Below are 22,854 nucleotides of genomic sequence, written 5' to 3'. Positions count from 1 at the left end.
ACTTCCATAGTAATTATTTCCCATAAATGAAGACAGTTTTCTGCAGTAAGGCTGTTTACAAACATTGTGAGCATTGATCTTGCATTCCCAAAGGCACAACTGGCAGCTGAAACATGTATGCAAGTCCTTTACTGAACAGCTGTAGCACTGCTCAACTTGTCCTGTGTTTCACACAAGCCTTAATAAGATGCTTTTTCCCATGTATGATTAGGAAACAAAATTTCACATTACCTGCCCACCCACCCCTTTCTACTTCAGGACTTAGGACACTGACCTGCTCAGCAGCCTGGGCTTCTCCATAAGTTTCCAAGAAATTCCCTTGGATGACTGATCCTATGATAGTCAAACCTTTACCAGCTTTCAGCTGGGATGCAAATGTTAACAGTCTGGGGTATTTTACATGCAAATCTTCATCAAGTTTCAGAAGCACCAGCAACTGAGGCCTGGAGAAAATAAAAAAGACAATGTATCTTTTAACTAAGGCTTTAACAATAACACATGTAAAAAACTGCCTCTCATCACTTATATTGTGCTTGAATATTAACTTGGAAACGTTCTTTTTGTATCTGACACATTTGAGAGGTTTTACTTAATGTTTTGTTTCTCTTGGTTAAACACAGATATGAAACTGTGGGAACTCTGCTGCTGCATTGGGCTGACAGTAATAAAACCTGCTGATATACTCAGTTTAAGAGGCTTGTATTAGTGTTTTATTTACAGGCGTGTTTTTCAAAGCTCTTTTAAGTACTTTTGGAGCATACATAGTGTTCATACTGTAAGACTGTTCTCCCAGATCTGTCTGGATACCTGTGCCAAGAAAATACCTGTATTCTGTATCCAGAAACCTGGCACATGGAAAACACGAAAATATTTTCATCTAAACACAGATCCCACCTTCCTTCTGTTCTTTAAGGTATTGCTACACAATCAATCGAATCCTCTTCTGTCTGGCTGAGCAAGTATAAAAAGATCCATAAAACTCTGTCTTTGGTGGATTCCAAGTCCTCTTGTTCAGAGCCCAAGGGCTGTGCCATGCCCAACCAAGAGGAGGGTTCTTGCCCACTTAATCTGTTCTCAACACCAAGAAGGGATGACATCAGAAGGAACAATGCTGGCCACTGTTCGTTTCCTGGCCTCTACTCCTCTGTACTCACAGACTTCCAGTCTCCCCAGGTTCCAATTCTGAATTCACCAATTTGGAGTCCAGTTAAAGATCCAAGGGGCACTAAAGGTCTTTCCATATAGGGTCCATACAGCAGGGCTTGGTAGTGACAGGACAGCCTACTGCAAACTCAACACTTCTTTTTGAAGTATTCTAGGCATATAAATTCATTCACACAGACCAAAAGCATCTTGTTTGGAGTCCAGTTAAATTCCTTTAGTGTAAGCAGATAACCATGAAAGTAATTTCATTAGTCCAAGATGAGTACCTCCAGTTCTTTGTGTGTGGAGGGCCCTCCTCCAGTCTGAGTAAGGCGTATCTCGCTGCGCTGAGTGACAGGCCCCGGATGCCATCACCCCACTCCTTCTCTGCACTGTGAAGAACAAACAGTTCAGCCAACATAGGGCTCCATGAGCACTTAATTTTACATTTACAGTCAGGCTGTAGAGATTTGAGCACCTTGCAATGAGTTTAATAATGTGACACATAGCATGTATTGCATCTACATTTATAACTTGTACATGAATGTCTGTGTCACAGATCACATGAGAAAAATGCAAATGTTTCAGTAAAACATACGTGATGACATCACCATTCCAGGCTTAATTTGTAATCAACACTACAGAGAAGGCTTCCCAAGCATATACAAACATCTGGCATTTCAACACCCAATTTAGTTATTAGGCCAAATTAAGTTATAAAGCTACACTACAGCCTGACTCCCATCCAGTGTTAATCTTCAGCAATCCAATCAGCAGATTCAACTTTTCAAGGACTGTTCTAGACAGACCTTTGCACCAGAAAAATTGGAATGGTTGGCATCAGCTGTTCTGAAGTAATCATGTGCAGTATACAGCAGATAAGATCCCAACCAATTTTCTACTTCCTGTGATTCGTTTCACCTAACAGCTTTAGAAGCTTAACAAGAAAGTACTTTGGGGCTTTTGTTTAGCAATGACACAGTAAAATAATGAGAACAAAAATGATCTAACAAGGAAAGCCCTTCAAGTCATCTCTGGACAGTTTCTTTTCCAAATGTGAACAATCAATATAATTCATTAAAAATAGATCCAGCCTCCTTCTTACCCTTTCTTATCCAGTTAATACTTACCCTTGGTATTCAATGTACTTGTAAATCATGCCAGCAATAAGCATAGCTACCAAAGCATAATACCAAGATGAAATGAACATCAGTGCCAGGCAAATACTCATGCCTAAAAACGAAAGGGCCCTAAAACAAAAAGCAAAGATATTAGTAAGTAGTGGGGCAGAAAAGCTTAAAAACAAGCCAGTTACACTCCTGCTCTTTTTTCTTTAAGCTGTCTATTCTGAACTGGCAGTGAAAGTAAAGCCTCCAATGGATCTCCCCAGTTCCATCAGTTTTAGCATCCTGTTGTTAAAATGAAACTCGTGCCATGACATATCTGAGTCTGGCTCTTGTGTACAGCTGATAACCAGAGAAATAAAAGATGCCCCCTGCCCTCAAGGAGAAGGTTCTCAAGTGCAGATTTCAGGCTCAGTGAGGTGCCAGCCTTTCACTCACCAGTGGTAGTATTTAAAGCGAGGCCGCCAGTTCGGAGTTCGCAGAAGTGTCTGGACTGCACATGCAAGGTTAACAAAGAGGTAACACATCAAGAAAAACCTGCAAAACAAAAGTGCAAAACCTTTTCGCATGCACATTTATAGATCCTGGCATATATTATTATTACATGATTGATTTCAAGTCAAAATCCCACTGCCCTGTCACATGTGCCTATCCCTCTGATTTTTATTAGCCTGAACTATCAGCATCAAGTAGCTAGAACAATTTTTTAATCGGAGCAAGTCAGATCTGTTCACAACATAATGCCGTCTTTGTTCTGTGATTAAAATGTTTTTCCATAAAAAATAAAAATAAAAACATGCCTATTCGCAGAATACTCCAGAGCAGAAACAAACAGATTTATATGTAGAGCCTGAAGTCAGAGGATTCATGGAAATTACAGAAGTGGAACTCAGGCTCCAGGAATTTGCTTTACTGGTTTAAGATATGGTTCCGAAAGACAATCAAACTAGCAAAACTCAAGAGTATTTCTATTCCACCCCCCAAGACAGCAACCAGCCTGTTTCTTACATTGAGAGAATTGGAGCCACCATGTCAAGTGAAGCAATAAGGATTCCCAGCTCAGCAATTAATGCTGTTAACAGAAGAGCCCACGTCGGTTCACCATTCGCTTTTCCATGACCAAAGATCTGAAGAAACAGAGACATTAAGCATATCTTCCAGGTATTTAACAAGGTTGAAATGGGAAAAAAGCAAATTACATTTTTTAAAGTCAACAGTAATTCTCCTACATACTTCTCCTTCTCTAGAGGAAGGAGTCAAATTATTCTAATGGCTTTCTGTGCTTCACAGAATTAGATGTTCAACTTCTTGATAAAATTACCACATAAGTCTAGTTAAAAATCCTTGAAAGTATTCCTTGTTTTCAACAAAAGAAAAAAAAAAAATTCAAAATAAAAAATATTGCCCTTCACTTCAGTGCTGGGCAAACTGGGGAGAATAAATCTGATTTCCGAGAGCACGAAGTCAGATAGCTGGCTAGGCAGTATGAGCAGAAAGCCTTTTAAGGCGTACGAACCCAGAGGAAAGGGATGATGTTGTCCTTGGCTATGGCCTGCAGCAGCCGGGGGGCCCCGGTGAGGCTCTGCAAACCCGCCCCACAGGTGGAGAAGAAGGACCCTATGACGATGACCCACGGCGAGGGCCACGACAGGGTGCCCACCACCAAGTTCTTGTTCACCGCGTCGCCGTACCTGCAGGCAGGAGCACACCCAGGCATTCATATTCTAAGGACTATTTTGAGACTCATGTTTGGGGTTTTGGGGTGAGTTTTAACATGTCATTTATACACTGTTATTAGTAATACCATATTTTTCATATACTACCCTATATTATTAATAATACTATATTATGTTCTTAACTAGGAGACACAGGAAGTAGCAAACAATCTGAGTTACTTCTGATATACAGATAGAAAGTGCCTGTAGCTTGATTTCAACAATTCAAAAACTTTCTTTCATTATATGTATTTTAAAATTCTTGTATTAACTATCACAGCATTATTTCTCACTATCAGCAAAAAAATGTGAGAATTAAGACATGGGATGGAAAATCTGAAGGTGCCATGTCAGAAAATATCAGATTGAATACAAGAAGTTTCCAAAAACACTGTTTACAATTTACATACAAATATGGTTTAAAAGGCACCCAGAGGTAAAAATTAAAAACCAACCAACCAACTAAAACACCCACACAAAAAACAAACCAAAACAACAAAAAAACCCACCCCAAAACAAAACAAAAAAACCAACAAGGGAAGGAGTGGGGCAGGCAGACAAGATGGGCAAGAACACAACCTACACTACAAAAAAAAAAAAAGAAAAACAAAGGAGAGCATTAAAGCAGTAAAACTTACTTATCTCTCAGGACAACACCTTCTATGCAGGCTCCAAATAATAACACACAACTGAAGTCTGGAGGACGGAGCATGCTAAGGAAGCAGAATTTATTTAGGCAGACGAAAGTATTGTGTAAAGGACAGTATGTGCCTCCATCCCGTGGCATTTGCACTCCAGCACCTCCACAAGTATGTGGTAAAGCTGGCAAGTAGATTAATGTCTCATGCTCACATATACCTTCTAATGTTACAGAGAAAAAGTTCTTCTAAGTTTCAGTTTTTAGAAAAGACAGATTTAAATGTTATGATAAAGGTGACAAAATCAAATGAAGCATTTTTACACTAAAATGTCAATTTAATCTTCTGCTAGTACAGAAGCTGATGTTAAAAATCTTTCTTTTCTCTCTCCTTCTCCTGTGTCTGAAGATATTTTGAACATATGGCAAACCATTACTTTGCACATTCCTTTTTTTGTAGTCTCAGCTGGCATTTACATCACCAGTAAGTCTTTGGCTATCAGGTTTGTTATTAAAATGTACTGCCTTCTGCATTGGGGAGTACAAGACACCTCAGGCTTTTTGGATCTGGCATTCCAGTGATGTTTTTGATTTTGTAAATTAAGTTCATACAAATGGTTAAATCTTGAATTCTACCCCTGAAATGCAACTATAAGTTACAAACTGCAACAAAAGGAGAAACATTGCTCCTAGAAGTGACAGTGTCAGCCTCCCCCAGGGTGGCGTATGAACATGGACACATTCAGTTACCCACTGAGTGAGGCCCGAGCTGCCAGTGGAGCTGGGGGTTATTGGCTGTGACCTGTGTTAATATTTATTATGTCCACAGGAAATGCTGACTTCTTGGTACAGGGTCAGTTCCCAAAGTGACAGCTGGGAAAGGCTGTGCTCCTAAAGAGCTGAGACAAGCGAGCTGGGATCCTGATTTACAGCTTGGCAAGTTTTGGCAAAAAAACAGGAATGAAACAGCAGAATTTGCAGGAGAGTCACCATCTTGGCCAGCTGCCCTTGGGGTGAGTCTGATTCAGAAAGCTCTTTTGACTTTTTTTTAATCTTCTTTGTTGATAAATTGTCCTTTAGGACACCAAGAGCTAGATAAAGCTGAAAGATCTTGGCTCATCTCTTCTTTAGCAGGAGAGCAGAGATGAATACAGTCTCTCCTAAGCAAAGCTCCTGTCATCCTAAGCCCTGAAGAGCTGAAAAAACACTTGGGAACATTTAGTCAAATTTCTGACTCCAGTTTATCTTGTCCTAAAATGTTCAAGAAAACCTATACTCCTTAAAGTCATTCCAAAAAAAGGCTATTTTTTTAAAAAAAGGAACTGAAATTTATGAACTCTCCCATTAAAGCCTCCCCTCATCTTAATGTTTCACTGCAACCTAAAAAATCCCAAAAATCTCCAAGTACACCACCAGCCTGAAAAGCTATAGATCACTGTGTAGCAAAGAACAGCAATGGGAATGCAGAACAGAACCCACAAAAAGGGGGATGGAAAATAACAGGATAATAATTAAAGTTGTTTCTTTCAGCTCAAGGACTGATGTTGTACTGTTTGGTTTTTTTTTCCCCACTGGCCAATCATACTTGCACTGACAATTTGGTGACCTGAAAGCAGCTCCACAAATCAGATACAATGTACCAGGACTCCAGTAATTTTAAAAGGATACAGACTAGTGATGTGGTGACAATGGCGAGAATTGTTCCAACAGGGATGGACTTCTGTGCATCTTTGAGGTCCCCTGACCTGTTTGAACCAGCCATGATACCTGAAAGTACATTTTGGTAAGATCACAGGGTGGGAGGAAGCTCAGAGCCCGAAGAAGCCCCCTCACACCAGCATTCTCACCAGTCACTGAAGGGAAGAAGATGCCAACCAGCACCATGAACGACGTGGAGATATCTGACAGCACATACAGGTGCAGGTTGTTCTTCTGGCTTGCTGCATCCACAGAGGGCTGATGTGCTCTCTCCAGTATCTCTCCTTTCTCCAAATAGTTGCTCCATAAGTTGTCTTCAAGGTTATCGTCACACCACAGAAAAGAAAAGCATGTTTCAGTTCAAACCCGTTCTCATTATAACTGGTTTACAGCTGAGGATTACAAATGCAGTTCAGTGATCAACACAAAACCACAAATACGTATCAATAACCTACAGAAGTCTAAGCAACTTACCCTTCATTATTACTAAATGTAACATTCTTTTAACCTCATACCCATTTCAACCCAAGGAAATACACCGAGTATTTTTATGAGCCACCATACCACACAGTAGCTCAGAGAATCCAAAGCAGCAATATTGACCAGTTTTCTAGACAGAAATGGGTTTATTCTTCAGTCAGTGAAGAATTACAGAATTATATGTTTGGCATTTGAAATTTCACTAACAAATGCTGAGTCTTCTTGTAATCTTAGAAACTAGACTGCTGGTTTCTGAGAAAATGGGAACCCTCAGGACTCAGCACCTGCACAAAGCAGCTGCTCAGGTGTTCCTTTCAATAACGAACACTTTTCAATTATGCTTTATTCAGGAGTGGGCAAAGAAGGAGACACGCTGTTTCTATACAAGTACTCTTCTTTCAGGGCATAATCTTAACCTGTCTAAAGTGGAGAGCTGTCACTACAGAGTTCTGAAAAATTTTAATAATTTATTAATCTTAGTATAACTCATAATTACAGCTGACTTCATGCTGAAATTATGAGATGAATAAAGGAAATCGAATCAATTTTACAGCAGACAAGTGCTGTATCAGGACAAAAGTGCCATCTCCTCTTTTGAAAGGTCGTAAGACTTGACTTTCTTTATTGAAGATAATTTTCTTCACTGTAATTATGTTTCTTCAGTCCCTCTTTCTTAATCAGCAGGGAAGAGTTTGACCCATTTCAGCTGCTCAGCATGCCTCCTCTTAAAGGGAAAAAAAAATGTTCTACCATACCTATTAAAATGCCACTAGCAGCTCCTGGAATTCCTGCTATCTCCGAGACATTGTTCATTAGGAAATATTCATCACAGTGTTCAGTGGTTAAGTTTGTGCTGTGGCAGAAGAGCTCCCAAAGCTTAGAGGCCACAGTTATGTTATCCTTAACTACAGTTTTGGCACAAACATCAAAGTGATCTCTTGACAGAGTCCTGTTGCCCAACATGCAAATCCTGGAAGGGAAACATGAACACCAGTGTTATTGGATGTTACTGGGAAAATGAACATATTGCCCATACTTATTCTTTTACATCATGTGGAAACTTCAAGTGGCTCTAGTTTGCTACATAATTTCTCACCTTCAAAAGGATGGTGGTAGCATGACAAAGACTGTATATGCTCCTTTTAAGGGCCACAAGTATAAAGCTACTTTTAGGGAGAGGTATAAAGAGCCACGTCAATGTGATTTATGGAATTTGATTGATTTATCTTAAACAATGAAAGGGATCAATTAGGACACTTTTTGTGTTTTTTGTTGTTTGGGGTTGTTTCGGGTTTTTTTATTAAACAGAACTACTGGAGTGGAAGAAATGTGAAGAGTACTAGAATTTAAATTACTGGATACTTAGAATATCCAAAGATATTTGGAATCTCATTAACTCAGTTTCTATATCGCAACACTTGAATGACCCCTGACATTTTAGATTCAGAATTAGGAACATATATTAAAATCAAAATAAGGAAAGATTCTTCTTATCAGAAGATACTGTGCTTAATTGCTAAAATCCTCCACTGCCTGTTGCGTTTTGTCTAACCACAAACATCACTTAGTCCAGCACTGAAAAATTTTTAATCCACTTGTCCAAAGACAATTCCACAAGACAGTGATCTAATGTAACAGCTCCCTGCTACTTAAAGTTCACTCAGCTTTTCTTCCCACTGTCAGAAAACACCCACAGGAAAAGAGTTTCTTCCATTTTAATTTTAATTCCATTTTAATTGTTTCACAGGTCTTATTGATCACTGAAAACAGGAAAATGGAAAACACAGGGCCATTTTTGCATGGTTTGCAGGCCTGTGAACTGTAGCTTCCAAGAAGCCTTCCCTTACAAAATTAAAAATAAATACACTATCTTGTTACTTCAGGGGAAAAAAAAAAAAGGAGGAATACAGTCCAAGAAGAAAGATAGAGAAAACATTCAAGAACAATCTAAGAGATAATGAGGGGGATGCAGAGACATTGTTTTATTTTTACTGCTGTAAACCTTCGCTGTTCTAAAACGTTATAATCACTGGGCCTTAAATATCCAAAGGGAAGACTTGAGGGCTGCAAGTACTTAGTTATGGTCAAAGCATTTCAAGATGTGAATAATTATGCAGATCCAACTCCTCTATTTCCATTCCATTCATCTCTTTTCAGCAGTATCAGAAAATACAGTTTGCATTCCTGGTAAAACACATGCATCCACATTATTGCTGCTCCAGCTCCAGGTTCAAGAAGCTGATTTCATGTTTAGCAGCCAACATGCCAAGGAGCATGTGTTGGGTCCAGAGCAGGCTCCTCACAGAGCGGGGGAAGTTTTTCTGGAGCCTCAGCATGGCCCCACATCACACTCCCAAGACCTGCCCAGTTTCTCAGCAAGGAGCTGACCAAACCATGAATTTCCAACCATGAAGGCAGTGTGCTGTGTCTGACTGGCCTGGGGAAAAGGGACCTGCCAAACTGCACCCTAAGAACTGCCACAAGTAACCCAGCAACACTGTCACTCAAATCTGAACAGCCGCGGGCCAAGAGACTGGATTGTCTCTGCAGGAAGCAGAGCAGTGTCAGCTTCCATCAGCCTCATGAGACTTCCTTCTACCAAACAGTTTAAAACGTGCAATCGTGTGTTCATTTTAGCCTAAGAAACTTCTCTTCCATGAGCTCTGCTCACTGTCATTATACACAGCTAAAAATATTGGAAGTAGTTCACAAAAAAAGGTATCTTCAACAATGTATCAGGCACAAGTTCTAAGTAACCTACATGATACCCCAGCTTCCAGACCCACAGGCAAAGCTATAACCCACATCCAGAAATATTACTCACGGAAATTCAGGTGGATCAAAGATGGACTTAATAGCTCCAGCATAAATGGACAGGATGGATATTACTACGCAGGCCAAGAAGAGCGAAGCAAATTTGTTCACATACTTCACACCTACGAACACCACCACTGCCATCAGAATTAGGAATACAGTGCCATACACCCTCATGTTGTTCAGCATGGCACTGGATGCATCATGGGCACCAGATGGATGAAAAATTGCTGCTTGTGGCACAATATATGTCTGAAAGAAGAGAAAGCAAAAGTGAGTTGGAGGAACACCAGCACAGAACTCTGTCTGGAATCATATACCTATACTAGAAATGTAAATCCATTTCCATTCCACAACATGCTCTTCACTGGGAATCTTTTACAGGAAGAGTCAAGAGATAACAGCCCTTTCTATGTCAGCAGTACAACTGAGCCAACTTTATCAAAGATGGAACATGTGTCTTGGATTAAGTCACACTTTCATCTGTCAGAAGAGCTCCCAGTCTGGATACTCAAGAGCATGCAGCTTCCAAAGGGAAGCACTAGTGGTAAAGAATTGGACACCAAGGAACCGGAGACCTGCCAGTCTCTTCCTGTAAATGTGTATGCAAATATGGGACAAGAATACTGGGGCACTTTCTATATGTTATTTGTCTTCAAAGCAGGATTACTCTGGTATTACTCACCAATAAAATCTCAATGGCACCAAGGATATACATGGCTCCTGCAAATGTTGTTCCCAAGTAAAAACACAGCCCTACAGCTCCACCAAATTCTGGGCCCAATGATCTAGATATCATGAAATAGGAGCCACCAGCTGTGAAACAAGAAAAGTGAGAGTAAAATTATAATTTCTTGCTATAAAATTTTAAATATTCACAAAAAGAATACAACAGAATTACATACAGTGCATCTGCTATTTTGAGGTTCAACTGAAGTATCTTTTTTTATTGGCACAGGGGTAAAAACCAAATAAATTGATCTTTAACCTGATAGATACTAAGAAGAAATACTAGATATTAATTCAGGCTTTGTATTCTGGATTAAGCAAATCTCTCTGGAATAAAATCATGTTAACAGTTTATAGCAAATTAGGTTTTGGGTTTTTTTATATTTTTAACACAACTGAGACACTTACTAACTACACTTACCTGGAACAACACCATTTGTGGCAATTGCACTCATTGATATGGTTGTCAACATAGTCTGGGGAAAACAGGGAAAAGGAAGCAATTGTGTCAATAACACTTTTTAAAACATAACTTATTATCTTGATAAAATAAAGCTGCCACTGCATATATGATACAGTATTTCTATTTATTCTGTCTGTCATTATCTAAAAGAAAACAAGGACAGCAGGAATTTAATCACTGAGCCATTGAGACTTCTGTTCGAGATGGCCCCTGCTTTATCAGGTCAAACAATGGGTGTCTGCAGACAAAACAAGATAAGAGAAGGCAGGTGTCCCTCCATCTGCAGAGCTACAATTCCAACAAAGGCTGGTCCAGCAAAGCAGGCAGGCCTCACACGGGGCAGGCATGGAAAACAGCTATTTGCTAAACAGACACTCTTTATAAGACTATACTTACAGTAGATACAGTTTGTCAGTTTAGAAGTAACAGTAAAAAAAAAAAAGTTAAAAAAAATCCCGCAGCTACAAACATGACAGAGGTGTCTGGCATAAATGTGACTTTTCTTTATACAAGCACCTACAATTCTGCCTCTCAGTAGTTTCACAGAGGTTATGTCACATGCATTATACTTACACAACAGCAGCAAAGCAATACAATCAGGAAGGACTGAAGAACTCCAGCCATTCCCACCATCCAAGTCAGCCGAAGAAAGAGAATAACCCCGAAGATATTCTGCATGCATGGCAAATATACCCCCATCAGGGTGCCCATGCTGGGTGACTGGAAAAAAAAAAAAAGTTGATATTCATTAACTGAAATTATTCAGAGCAGAGATAGCCAAAAAAGCCTTAAAGTTCAGTTTTTTAAATGGTAGAAACCTGGGAAACATAAGGTAGACACATCCAAATACTGTTGTGCTGGACTTCCACAAAACACAACAAACTCCAAAACCATGAATTTCTGAACAAAATGCTGATCCTGTCATATATTGAAGTAATTATCCTCAGTATTTAACACTGACTACTAACAACAGGAGATATATTTATTTGGTTTTTTTTAGATCCATAGAGTTTCCAGTATGAAATGTGTCGAGTGCTGCAGACCGCAAGTAAGACAGAACCTTACCCTACTGCCCGGAGTTCAAGATTTAGTTTCAAGGAAAACCTACTTTTGTCATGTTACAACTAGAAAAGATTTGGAAGCAATCTGGACACATGATGTATTTTATTCCATTTTATATATTCCATGTAAAACTAATGGTTCTACCCTTTCTTAAGTTCAATGTCAGCATCAGACTCTGAATTACTTTTGACAGCAACTGAGAAAACACAAGTTGCGTGATTTCACAGGAACTGCACGACTGGCCTTCAGCATAGCATCCTGCAGAATAAGTATCCAAAATAATGGCATCAAAGTGCCACTGGGAAGGGTTTTATTCCAAAGAATATAAAAATGTTTGTTGCATTGGCACACCTGGCACCAGCACCATTTCGGAGTCCCAAATCTCTGTGGTTTCCTGCCAAGACATTTCATTGCTTCTGCTTTCTGAGATTTCCTTTTGCATTTAAAATTATACTGAATTCTAAAACACAGGAGGAATAGAGTGTCACTTCTGAAAGGCTCATCCCTTTTCATACTCCCTTCTATAAATAAACATAAATTCCAAAACACATTAGATAGACAGCATTTAAAGAAGCCCTTGAACAATCATTCAAATGAGAAGGATATTAAAGGGAGGTGACAAAACTTGTTCAAATTTGACTCCACACAGCATTAACTAGATGCAAAAATAAATAGCATCTTTATAGACAAATTAAGTCATGAACCCAAAGCAACAGCACTTAAGGCAAGCAACAAAATGTCTGCCAAAAACTTTACATAAGGTAATTCAAGAGTGTACTTCAACACACAAAGCAAAATCCTTAAAGAATCACATGTTTATAAGATCTCCAGGTCAAAAGCAAACAAAGAATTTAGTGCTTCAACTTGCAATTACATGTTACAATCCAGAATTTCCTCATCTGCACTAGAAACCTGCCCCGCCAGACATGAAACAAAACTGTGCCCAAGAACATGATCTGAACCTTTCTTTGTTAGAAGTGCCAGGAGTTGCTGACTGAGTTTTCTGAAGTCAGCTTTGAATTCCTTGTGTGACTAAAGCTGAAACAGATCAACCAGACTTTGTTCATACACACTACAGCTCAGGTGGACCTCCTGAAGGAAAGTGAGCAACAGAACCATGTGCTGAGGGTTTGCAGTGGAGCTACCCTATGAGACCTACAAGCATGGGGCTAGAGCTGTTCCTCATATGTTCCAGTGCCACAGTACCAAAAAAAATTTAATTCCCTAAACCATCACCTGCCATTTTATAAAAATTACCATCCTAAATATCTAACCTGATCAGCTTTGTCAGGATTATGTATGAGGACAAAAGGAATTGTTGTCTTCTGATAGTAACAAAAATGACACTTGTTACGTAAGTGTCCTGATCAGGGCAAGGTAAGGATTTTTTACTGAGTTATTTCAGTGCTATAGTTGAGGAGGATCTTCATGGAGTATTGTTTATAGTGTACTTATTTCCTCAAGGAAGGGAAGGTTTAGATACTTTTGATTCTAACTGTGTCTTTAACTGCAAAAACATAAACTGAGAAAGGACTAAATAATGTTGCCAGGCACTGGGCATATTTTGCCCAGCACAGGGGCTTCCTACTGTCACATTAATGCACACTTTGCCTCTCAAGGACACATTCCACATAATTTTATCATTGTCTATCTGACCATTCTTCTATCAGTCACTCCCTCACAACATCTCTGAACCCATCAAGTGAATTTTATCAGACATGTGGGTATCTTAGCATAAAGGAGTCAAAGAGTTTGTCAAAACTGCCATCTGGGAAAAGAAAAGAAGCCCAACCTGTTGCTTCTACACAGGAGAAGCAACTGGACCACACTTACTGTGTTTTCCACATGACAGTCCTCCACACACCATGAAAGCAGGTGAGATTTCAGCCTGCCCTTTACACACCTGCCAACACCAGCTTTCTTTGCACAAGAATCCACTTTAGCTCAGCTCTTTCCTGTCTTCTGACCTATGTGGTCCCTGCAGCTTTGCTCCACTGTTCCATCATCTTCTCCCCCTCTCTCTTAAGTGGCCTCCTAAGCCTATCAAGTTACAAGCTCACTTTGACCACAGAGGAAGAGAAATTGTGCATTAGTTGTACACTTGTGAGACCACTGCAGAGCAGAGCAGCCTAGGAAATGCCCAAGTGTCTGCCCACAGCCAAAACTCAAGCCACAGTATTACTAAGTGTATCTCAGGCATAAGCTTAGTCTAGATTTTCTCAGCCCTGTGGAAAAAGAAAATACAAGAAAGAATGATCTACAAATATTACTTGAACCATCTTGACCACAGAAAGATTTAACCACTACACACCAATAACCTGCAGTGACTTGACCCTTTTTTATAGCATCTAATCATCACTGAGTGATACTAAACCAGTGCTGAAGTCTCAACAGAATGTGACCTGAAACAAGGGTATTATTATGTTCAGCCTCAATAGCAACCACATGAAAAAATGTAACACCCTGTGCTGCACAAATGAAATAAAAGAGAGACATTTTGAAGAACACTGTTTTAGAACAACTAAGAAGGGACAGAAAAATCTCGAAAACAGTCTCAATTTCAGTGATGCAGATCATGTTTCTGCTCACTCTCATCAGCTGCACACATAATTTATGTAAATATTGATCTGAGTCTGAAGGACACTATTTCCATTGTGCCAGTGTGATGGGTTATTAAAGCACTTGGCTGCAGGGCTCAGGGACATTGATCAGCAATGACACCTCTCACGGTTCTCTATAGCATGAGGACAGACAGCAGCACAGAAATGAATTGCCTTGTTAAAGATACATGAACTACAACAGTTTATCTAATTTTTTTCCATCATGAGAAGGGGATATTTCTATAGCACTGTGACTGTATTTAGAAAAGAATAAGCAATCCAATTTCTACCATATTACATTGGAGTTGTGTCAATTTTACCTGACCTGTACCTAACACAGAATGCTACTATCAAAAGTATTTAGTGGGGTTGCTGAAACAAGATAATATGTTCATATTAAGATGTCTTGCACTGAAATGATTTGAAAGGATATGATTTGGCTGGCATGTCTGGCATGTCTGTACTCAGTGAGAGACGTGTCTTACCTGCTAAGAGAATTACAGTCACTTACTGAAAGGACTGCTTTCCTCAGTTCCTTTTTGAATATCAGATCTAGAGGCTGCTCATCTGCCTTGCTCCAGCTCTTGCCTATGAGATGCCAGTTCCAGCAAGTGACAGGCAGGTTATTCTTTGTCACACCAGCTGAGCACTCTCAGTGCAGCACTCAACAACGGGTGGGTTAACAGTGGTTTAACCACTTAAAACAGACCTGCTGGAGGACTGCCAGACTTCTGTTCTCATGCTCAAATGGGAAAGATAAGGTAACAGCAGCACAGTGATTTATACTTCAAAGACCATTAAAAACAAATATGTAGAAGAATCCCATTTGCACTGTTTCTGAATACCTTCAATCCATACCCTTGTCCAGTTACTGCTTTTGAATTTTCTGGGTTTAATGGTTGTAATTATTGGCCAAGTTTTTCAGTCGTCTTATATTCTGCAAGATGTTTAAAATTTTATATTGCCCATGGCAAGAGAGGGAGAAGAAATTCAACCTGCAGTTACAATATTGCAGCTGATGTAATTTATCCCAGAGACCGACATGAAGACAAAGGTTCACCTAAGGAAACTGCAGTGTTTACACAGAAAACACTGAGATATTAATACAGCATGATACTGTCACTTTTGGAAAGGTTACCAAACCCACTCTACAGAAAATATCTGTGAAGTCTGTGAACACACATTTTTGAGACATGGGAAAACATAATGCAGGAAAACCCAGTTATTAAACCTGAACTCCATTTTGTCACAGAAGCAAAGCTTTAATAAAGTTAATAGTCCTTTTTAATGGCTGCAAACAGCTTGAAAATATGCAAGCATAAATCACACCTAGATGTAGAAATATTAAGACCACACAATCATGGTACTCCATCAGGGACTGAAAACAAGTTCTCAGTTTTCTGGTATTTGCCCCATTTTTACCTTGTGAAATTTTATATACATTTGCTTTAGCCAGCTGTATATTACAGTCCCATTGCCAAATTCTCCCAATTCTTCTTCCATCACAGAAGCTTCCAGATTGGTCTGCATCTTACCCTAGTACTCTGGTCAGGCAATCAATAAGGAAATAAACAGCAAAAGTGATCAGAACTTCCTCAAAATCACAAGGACTGTATCTATTGTATCCCTCACCATTCTACTTTTGTTAGGGAACTAATCAATCTGCTTCTGATAGCAAGAGGGTGAAAATTATTTTAGATTATGCAATAATACCATATTAACAGCTGATGCCTGCCATTATTCCCACCAAAAGCATGCTAAAACAGAGATGCAGGTGACATTCTTTATTAGTAATGTGAAGGTAAAAGCTTTGGACAAGACTTAGACATTAATACAGTAACAAGTACCACACAAAAGAAAATCATAATTAAAATGCTTAAATTACGTTTTCAATGTCAGCTTATAGGACCAGAATGCAGCTACTTCACCCAGACAACCTTAACTCAGTCCTGTAATGATGTCTCATTAACCACAATATTGCAGAACTTTAGTGCATGTGGTCTCAAATAAAACTGAATTTTAAGCTTCACATTGACAAAACAACTTTGTTATCCCCAGTGTAAAATTGCAGAGTAAGGAACTGGAGTGTGAGTAAGGGCATTCAGCTTGGGGTAACATGCATGCTCCTTGAGAGCACTGCTGGTTTTCAACATTATCACTGCCATCTCTTTCTGAAATGGCTCAAACTTTGTAGGGCAGTGCTATAAAACCTGCAGAATTCAAGTGCTATCTTTTGGAAACCTTTCTTTTGACAGAATTTGCAAGCAAACTGACAAGCCTGCAAGCCATAAAATGCAACCACACCATTTGCAGGTGCAGCAGTAACCAAAGCACCTGCGGCACTGCCAGAGGAGAAAGGAGCAGTTAAGCACTGCCCTCCTGAGAGAAATCAACTACCAACAATCAAACCTCACCTGCTACAGCCATTCCAAGGCCAGCCCAAATGGGCCAACCATCTAAATGCAGATCCTTTGGGGCAGAATTCAGTTGCCTAAGTGTCTGACACCAGAATGACTCCTGAGCTGCCCCAGGGTGTCAATCTGACCTCCACCCACCACTCTAGACAGGTGTTGTCTCCTGCAAACCTTGTGTCATTACCTATCAGGCTTCTAGAGATGTGTCAGATACCACTGGGCAGCTAAAACAGCACTAGGAAAATGCTGGGTGACTGTTTAGTTTTAATTTGGATCCCACTAAAAGCCTATCTCCTTCTTATCTAAATCCACACCGAGTGTAAGGAATTGCACTGTAGCGCACAGTTTTAACCACCACATCTTCTCCGGTAGCAGCTGGTTCCCTACAGGTTCTATGTCATTTCTTTGCAACACTGTTGTGGCTCCTGAGAGAGGTTAAGAAAGATCAGAAAGGAGGCCAGCTCCCCAAAGATCACATAGGGGATCATCCCATTCATCAGTTGCCCATGGAGAGAATCTTTACTTACTTTTGATACTTTCTTCTTTGATCCATCAGTACTTTCTGCTTCTTCATGTTCCTTGACACCTTGAGTAAGATTTGTGTAGTTGACCAACTTGCCAAGCAGAGATGACACTTTTGGTCGTATATCAAGTTCTTCCTGTGGAAAAAGACAACAAGTCAACTTCTGCAGTTCACAGCATTTCTGAAGGGTGGCTGGGATCATGCCTTCCTGGGCATGCCTGAGGCTACCAGGGAACACACCAGGAAAATCATCCAGGGAATGACAGAGTATTTCACTGTGCCTGAACCACTGATGAGAGGTTTTAATTTTCTGAAAGGAGGGCAACTCTGATAGGAAAAGGCTATGCCAAAATGTCTGCACCATATGAATCATTCTCCTTAGGTGCTGAAAAGTGTAATTACAGCAATAAAGAAGTCAGAGCCTTGGAACTGTAAGAAAATGAATGTGTACCTTGCATGCATGTCTAACATCAACTTACATCAACAGATACACTTTTGAAAAGGTCAAGTTGCCAAACAAATCAGAGATTTAGTGATTAAACTCTGCTAATTCTAGACATGTATGCAGTCTGATAATTTTCCTGTTTTTCAAACTATGTTATCTAATTCATGTGGATCTAGACAAAATTCCCAAAAACCACATGTATGGAGGGCCTCCCACCTTTATACTCATCCCATCCAATTTCTGTTTCTGAAAGCTCAAGAAGGGAGAGAAGAAAAAGAGCTCCAGAACAAAATCATTCCCTTTCCCTTTGAAATTAAAAAGTCTTGCATGTCTTGTAGCACAATAAGGAATGCATGGTATAGAGAAACAACCTTCCACACAGGAAATAAAAACTAGATGAGAAAGATTTCACTGTCTGCAGCTTTATCATATCTTTAGGTATCACCTTGAACAGTTTCTGGTGGGATCAGTAGCATTATGTGCTTTGTACATGATGCAGAAACTGACCCCAAATGGGGTCATCCTTAAGGGATGCCATGAGCCAAGCACCCCTTTTCTTATTCCTTCCTCTGATCTGACCTGCAGTTCACATGTTTAAAAACCTGATTACAATTCCTTCCAGAAAGGGGTTGAGGGATTTTCAGCACAGCAGCATGGCCTTTGGGATGCTACTCCCTCTACTTAGTCCCACAGAAGAGCCTGCACACCTGGTGTGGCCCTGTGCCATCACTTATGGAAAAGGCTCCAGCATGAGTGTCTGCCCCTCCTTTTTTCCAGGTGGATACAGTTACACAGAGTTATACCTCTGCCTCACAGACCCAGCTGGTCATCATACCTGAGCTCTGCCACCACACAGGATCTCTCTGCCTGCTGGTACCTCTGACAACAGATGGACACCCACAAAAAGGCATATTGGGGAGAAAGATGTGCTCAATCCCTCCCATCATGGAAGATCACAAATCACATCAGAAGTATAAAAAACAGCTAGAAATTACCTCAAACAAGGCCAGATTTCTGTCATAGTAATCACCTCCCTTGCCAGCTTCTGAACTGTTCAGGAAAGGACTGTTTTCTTTATGGTTGCCATGACCTGCGAAGAAAAAAAGAAGCAGGTTTTGATAAGCAGAGAATGAGACTTTGTAATCTTGATGAATCCATAGGGAATAAACTCATTTGGTTAATTGAATATGTTTCTTTTTAGTATCTCAAGTTATATAATGCTAGCAATATCAAAGGTGTTACTCTCAAGGTAGAGTTGTTTCTATTTCTACTCCTCTGTTTCATTAAAATAGAATAAAAAGTCACCTCAAAGTAAAATTTACGAGTGGGGTCACAGCTACAATGCTGTATGTGCCTTTACTCTCTAGTGCTCACTTCTGTAACTGTTTCTTACACAGAACAGTGACAAGCACTAGGACAGTTCCTCTGCATTTAGAAATCCCTACTAATGATAACAGCAACCTTTGAGCTGTATGTCCGACCCAATCAGATACATTTAGTAAGACTGAACACTTCAAAGACTAGCTTCTCTAATGACAATACAGGTAAACAGCCCTCAAAGCACCTTTTTAGTTTTTAAATGCTGTTTGTTGTTCACTATGCCCACTAATCCCAGACATTCAACACCCTCATCATGATTTTACCCTTACAATGTTTTGAATATTTAAGGCTGTGCATTCGTCAGGCTCCTTTTATACTTTTAAATTAAAACCAGAGCATTCACATATGCAATGAACAATGTTTAAAAAAGGATAGCATGGAAGATCAGTAGAGCAAGTAGTACTAAAAAAAAAAAATAAACAACCAAGGGCACTATAGTTTAAAACAACCTCTGAGGGAAGAAAAAAAAAAAAAAGATTAAATTGATTTCTGTCTTCAGAAGTTCTTGGACCTATGTCTCCCATTACCCTCTGCTCAACAAACAAAAATTGTTTTCTTTTGCCTGTACCTCTTCACTCCCTGCTCCCTCAGCCAGTACAAATGAATGATTTCCAAGAGCATCTCCTTAAGAAAGGATTAATCCAAGGAATACTTTTTTCTATTTACAAAAGTAACCACTGTAGAAATTAAAAATGAAAGAAAAAGAAACTATTATCTCAAATGAAAATACTGCAAGTTAAAATATTGTACACTGAATACACCAAAAGCGAGAGATTAAACAGCTGGATTTTTTGGTGCATCTTTTCAGTGATTATGGTAATCAATTCAACAAGGCTACACTAAATTATCTGAATAAAATTCAAGTGAAAACATCTCTGCATTTTGAAATTTGAATCAACTTACAAAATGAACCTAACAGGCAAAGAGAAGAGTCCTCCCCTACACACAGTCATCAGCACAAACCACACTGTTACAAAAGTAATTGTTATAAGCCAAAAAATTATGAGAACGTTCAGTCCTACTCTTACTGAGGGGCAGGGATGCATGGAAAGCAGCACAACTTTCTGGAAATTGCTGACAGGTGCTTTGAACAAAACTGTTGGAAAAACAATATTCACAAAGAACAGAGGGATTTTTAAGCTTCTGTAAGTAAATACTTAGCTGACCAAAAATATATGAAAAGAGCTGCCTACGGTGTTTATGTACCTACTGCCTTTCTCACAGCTCTGACAACTAACCCCAAAATGTTAATGAGCAGCTGCCTTAACAAGTGGGCTCAGCTTATCTGCTGACCCCACCCACACATAGGAGATGCTCACTTTGCTGTAATTGTAGAATTTTTTACACTACTAGGAAAACATCAGTAAGCTTAACAACACAGCTTCAAAATCAAATGGTTATCAACTTCAGCAAAGGTAAAAATCTGCAAAAACTGCCTGCTTGCTGTATTTGTTATGCCTATACTGGAATATACCAGATCAATTTTGCTGCAGTGCATGCTGCAGTCCCCCCATCCTGTTGCGGTTAAAGTACATTTGCAGTTTTTGCTGAGGAAATGGAATTATCTGCCATTACCTTTACTCATTAAGTTTGACACAAATGAAGGTGCAAATTACGACATCAACAGAAATACTGTCTGCTCTATTCTTCAGTGCTCTGGTCTCTGCAGTATCTTCTCACCATTACACTTACCAAACACAGCAAGGTCATGAGCAACCTTGGCTTGTTTCCTCAATTCCTATATGCCCTATATAGGAAATCCTATATACTAGATAGGAAATCCTACATATACTAGCTCTGGTGACTGAATGTTTGAAATATCAGCTGGGGGGAGTGGGGTGGGAGGGGTTTAATCAGCACGTGATTTTTAAAGCAATTCTTTGCTTTCTTAGTTTTCCTTCTTCCATCAGGAACCCAACCTTATCACTGTGTCAAGTCAGTATAATGGATGTTCTTGTACTTGTAACGCTTACAGAAACTCTCAACCTTTTTATGTACAAATCCCACTGTTGCCAAGATGCAGTCATACATTTAATCTCGTTTTTTTAAGCAAGATGATAATTGCTTTGCTCTTTCAAAATGCTCTTGTTACCATAATCCACATAACCTCTCCTTAGTTAAGAAAGATTACTTCATACCATCTCCCTGAGTCTGACAAAGACCAGTGACTTAAGATGAATCTTCAACTTAATTGATACTATTTTTTAGATGCATCTTCATTTTACCACTGACAATTTTTCACAATTGGTCTGTTCAGAAGACGTCTTTCTCTCTCTAAGAGCGTCCATCTTTTCTCTCATTTTCCATTTACAAGTTCAAGCATCACTCACACCCTTTCCCTTAGACTTTCCTTCCCAATTTGACTCCTTGGCATGCTTGCTTTATACACCATCCTGCACACAGGAAGCCCAAACTTAATAGAAAATTCAGTAGAACTAGTGACTGGAAATATAGTATTGATTTTGCAATTGCTAGGGCACATTTTCCTCTTGATGGTTCAGATGATAGAGAAGTACAACTGGCTTTTTACCACATTCACAGCACTAGCTCCATTATCCTGAAATAACATACATATGAATTACTGCAGACAATGCAAAAATAAAAGTGAACCTTCCTGCTGATCTAATGAAGTGCCACCTTAAAGTCCCTCTCAAACATCGTACGCTTTCAACAGGAAGTGAAGGAGTGGAAGTTTATATGCAAGTTCTTTACAATGACATCCTAGTTCCACTTCACCAATAAGCAGAACAGGGTGCTGCAGAGATGAGTGCTAACTCAAGACTATTACATTGCTAACTTAAATACACCTAATTAAATGACAGTCAAAAAGCACTTTCAACCATTGCTGCATGTTCAATGCAATCTCTACTTTACAGACATGTTCTAAATAATTTCTCTCACTTTCTCTCTTCTCATACTGTGTTTCCATTTCAGGAGTAAAACCTCCAGCAAATGACCATTTCCTCAACAAGAATCACAACTGTACTTCGACAAAACAGACCAGACTGCAGCACAGTACAGAAACTACATTGCAAGAAAAAAATTGTCCAGTATATTCTCTCTGCCAATGAGCAATAGCAGCAGCTTCAAAGAGACTTACTTGCATGGGAAGAGCATGTTATCTCCATCAGTTTTGGAGGAGAGCAGATGTGACCTTGGAAAGCTACTCTGGGGAATTCTTGCCCCAGCTTCACCCGAGGACAGTTTACATTCTGAAGCATGAAGTCTCCTGGGCAAGCACCATCCCGTGACATACGCACAGTTCTCCACATTCTTAGTTATCAAGTCTTTGGTCCTGACCAGTAGCTATGTGGTGTTAGTTTTCATCATGCAAGATTGCTTTGCAAGGAACATTTCTTAAAGAGGGAGCTAAACACTCTGCAATAGAGAATAATTTATTTGCCTTAGTCCCTAATTAATCTCAAATTTTGAGGCATTCAAGCTGTATTCCAAGTAGGCTAATATTTCCCCTTCACTTGTTTCATTGCTTCTCAGTCTTCATTATCTTTCGATAATTAAGGCATTTTATTTCTGAATGCTACCAGTTCTCTTCCAAACCAGATAATTCTATTTGCAGTCACCGCTTCAACTATACAGTTTATCTAAACGTCTCCAGCATAGTTCCCT

The 22,854-nt window shown here is 39.5% G+C and overlaps 1 protein-coding gene across 5 annotated transcripts in view; it reads right to left on the bottom strand.

The window, feature by feature from the left end:
* SLC12A4 (solute carrier family 12 member 4) overlaps positions 1-22,854 on the bottom strand; it is a 46,704-nt gene that overhangs the window by 7,506 nt on the left and 16,344 nt on the right. For 3 of the 5 annotated variants that reach the window (XM_048316620.1, XM_048316621.1, XM_048316625.1), the window contains exons 2-17: positions 18,843-18,937; positions 17,407-17,538; positions 11,377-11,523; positions 10,762-10,816; positions 10,297-10,427; positions 9,622-9,863; positions 7,553-7,767; positions 6,467-6,631; positions 6,288-6,386; positions 4,621-4,678; positions 3,784-3,958; positions 3,276-3,394; positions 2,706-2,804; positions 2,274-2,393; positions 1,431-1,535; positions 275-443 (exon numbers count right to left, since the gene is read on the bottom strand). In XM_048316620.1, coding sequence (XP_048172577.1) covers positions 275-443; positions 1,431-1,535; positions 2,274-2,393; positions 2,706-2,804; positions 3,276-3,394; positions 3,784-3,958; positions 4,621-4,678; positions 6,288-6,386; positions 6,467-6,631; positions 7,553-7,767; positions 9,622-9,863; positions 10,297-10,427; positions 10,762-10,816; positions 11,377-11,523; positions 17,407-17,538; positions 18,843-18,937 — 2,126 coding nt within the window. Of the gene's footprint in view, positions 1-274; positions 444-1,430; positions 1,536-2,273; positions 2,394-2,705; positions 2,805-3,275; positions 3,395-3,783; positions 3,959-4,620; positions 4,679-6,287; positions 6,387-6,466; positions 6,632-7,552; positions 7,768-9,621; positions 9,864-10,296; positions 10,428-10,761; positions 10,817-11,376; positions 11,524-17,406; positions 17,539-18,842; positions 18,938-22,327; positions 22,784-22,854 lie in introns of those variants that run through there. The other 2 variants (XM_048316623.1, XM_048316624.1) reach the window with 2 other exon arrangements.

Source organism: Corvus hawaiiensis, chromosome 12, assembly GCF_020740725.1.
Source record: "Corvus hawaiiensis isolate bCorHaw1 chromosome 12, bCorHaw1.pri.cur, whole genome shotgun sequence".
Taxonomy (NCBI): Eukaryota; Metazoa; Chordata; class Aves; order Passeriformes; family Corvidae; genus Corvus; species Corvus hawaiiensis.
Note: the sequence above shows the minus strand (reverse complement) of the source record. Positions and strands in the feature narration are given on the sequence as shown.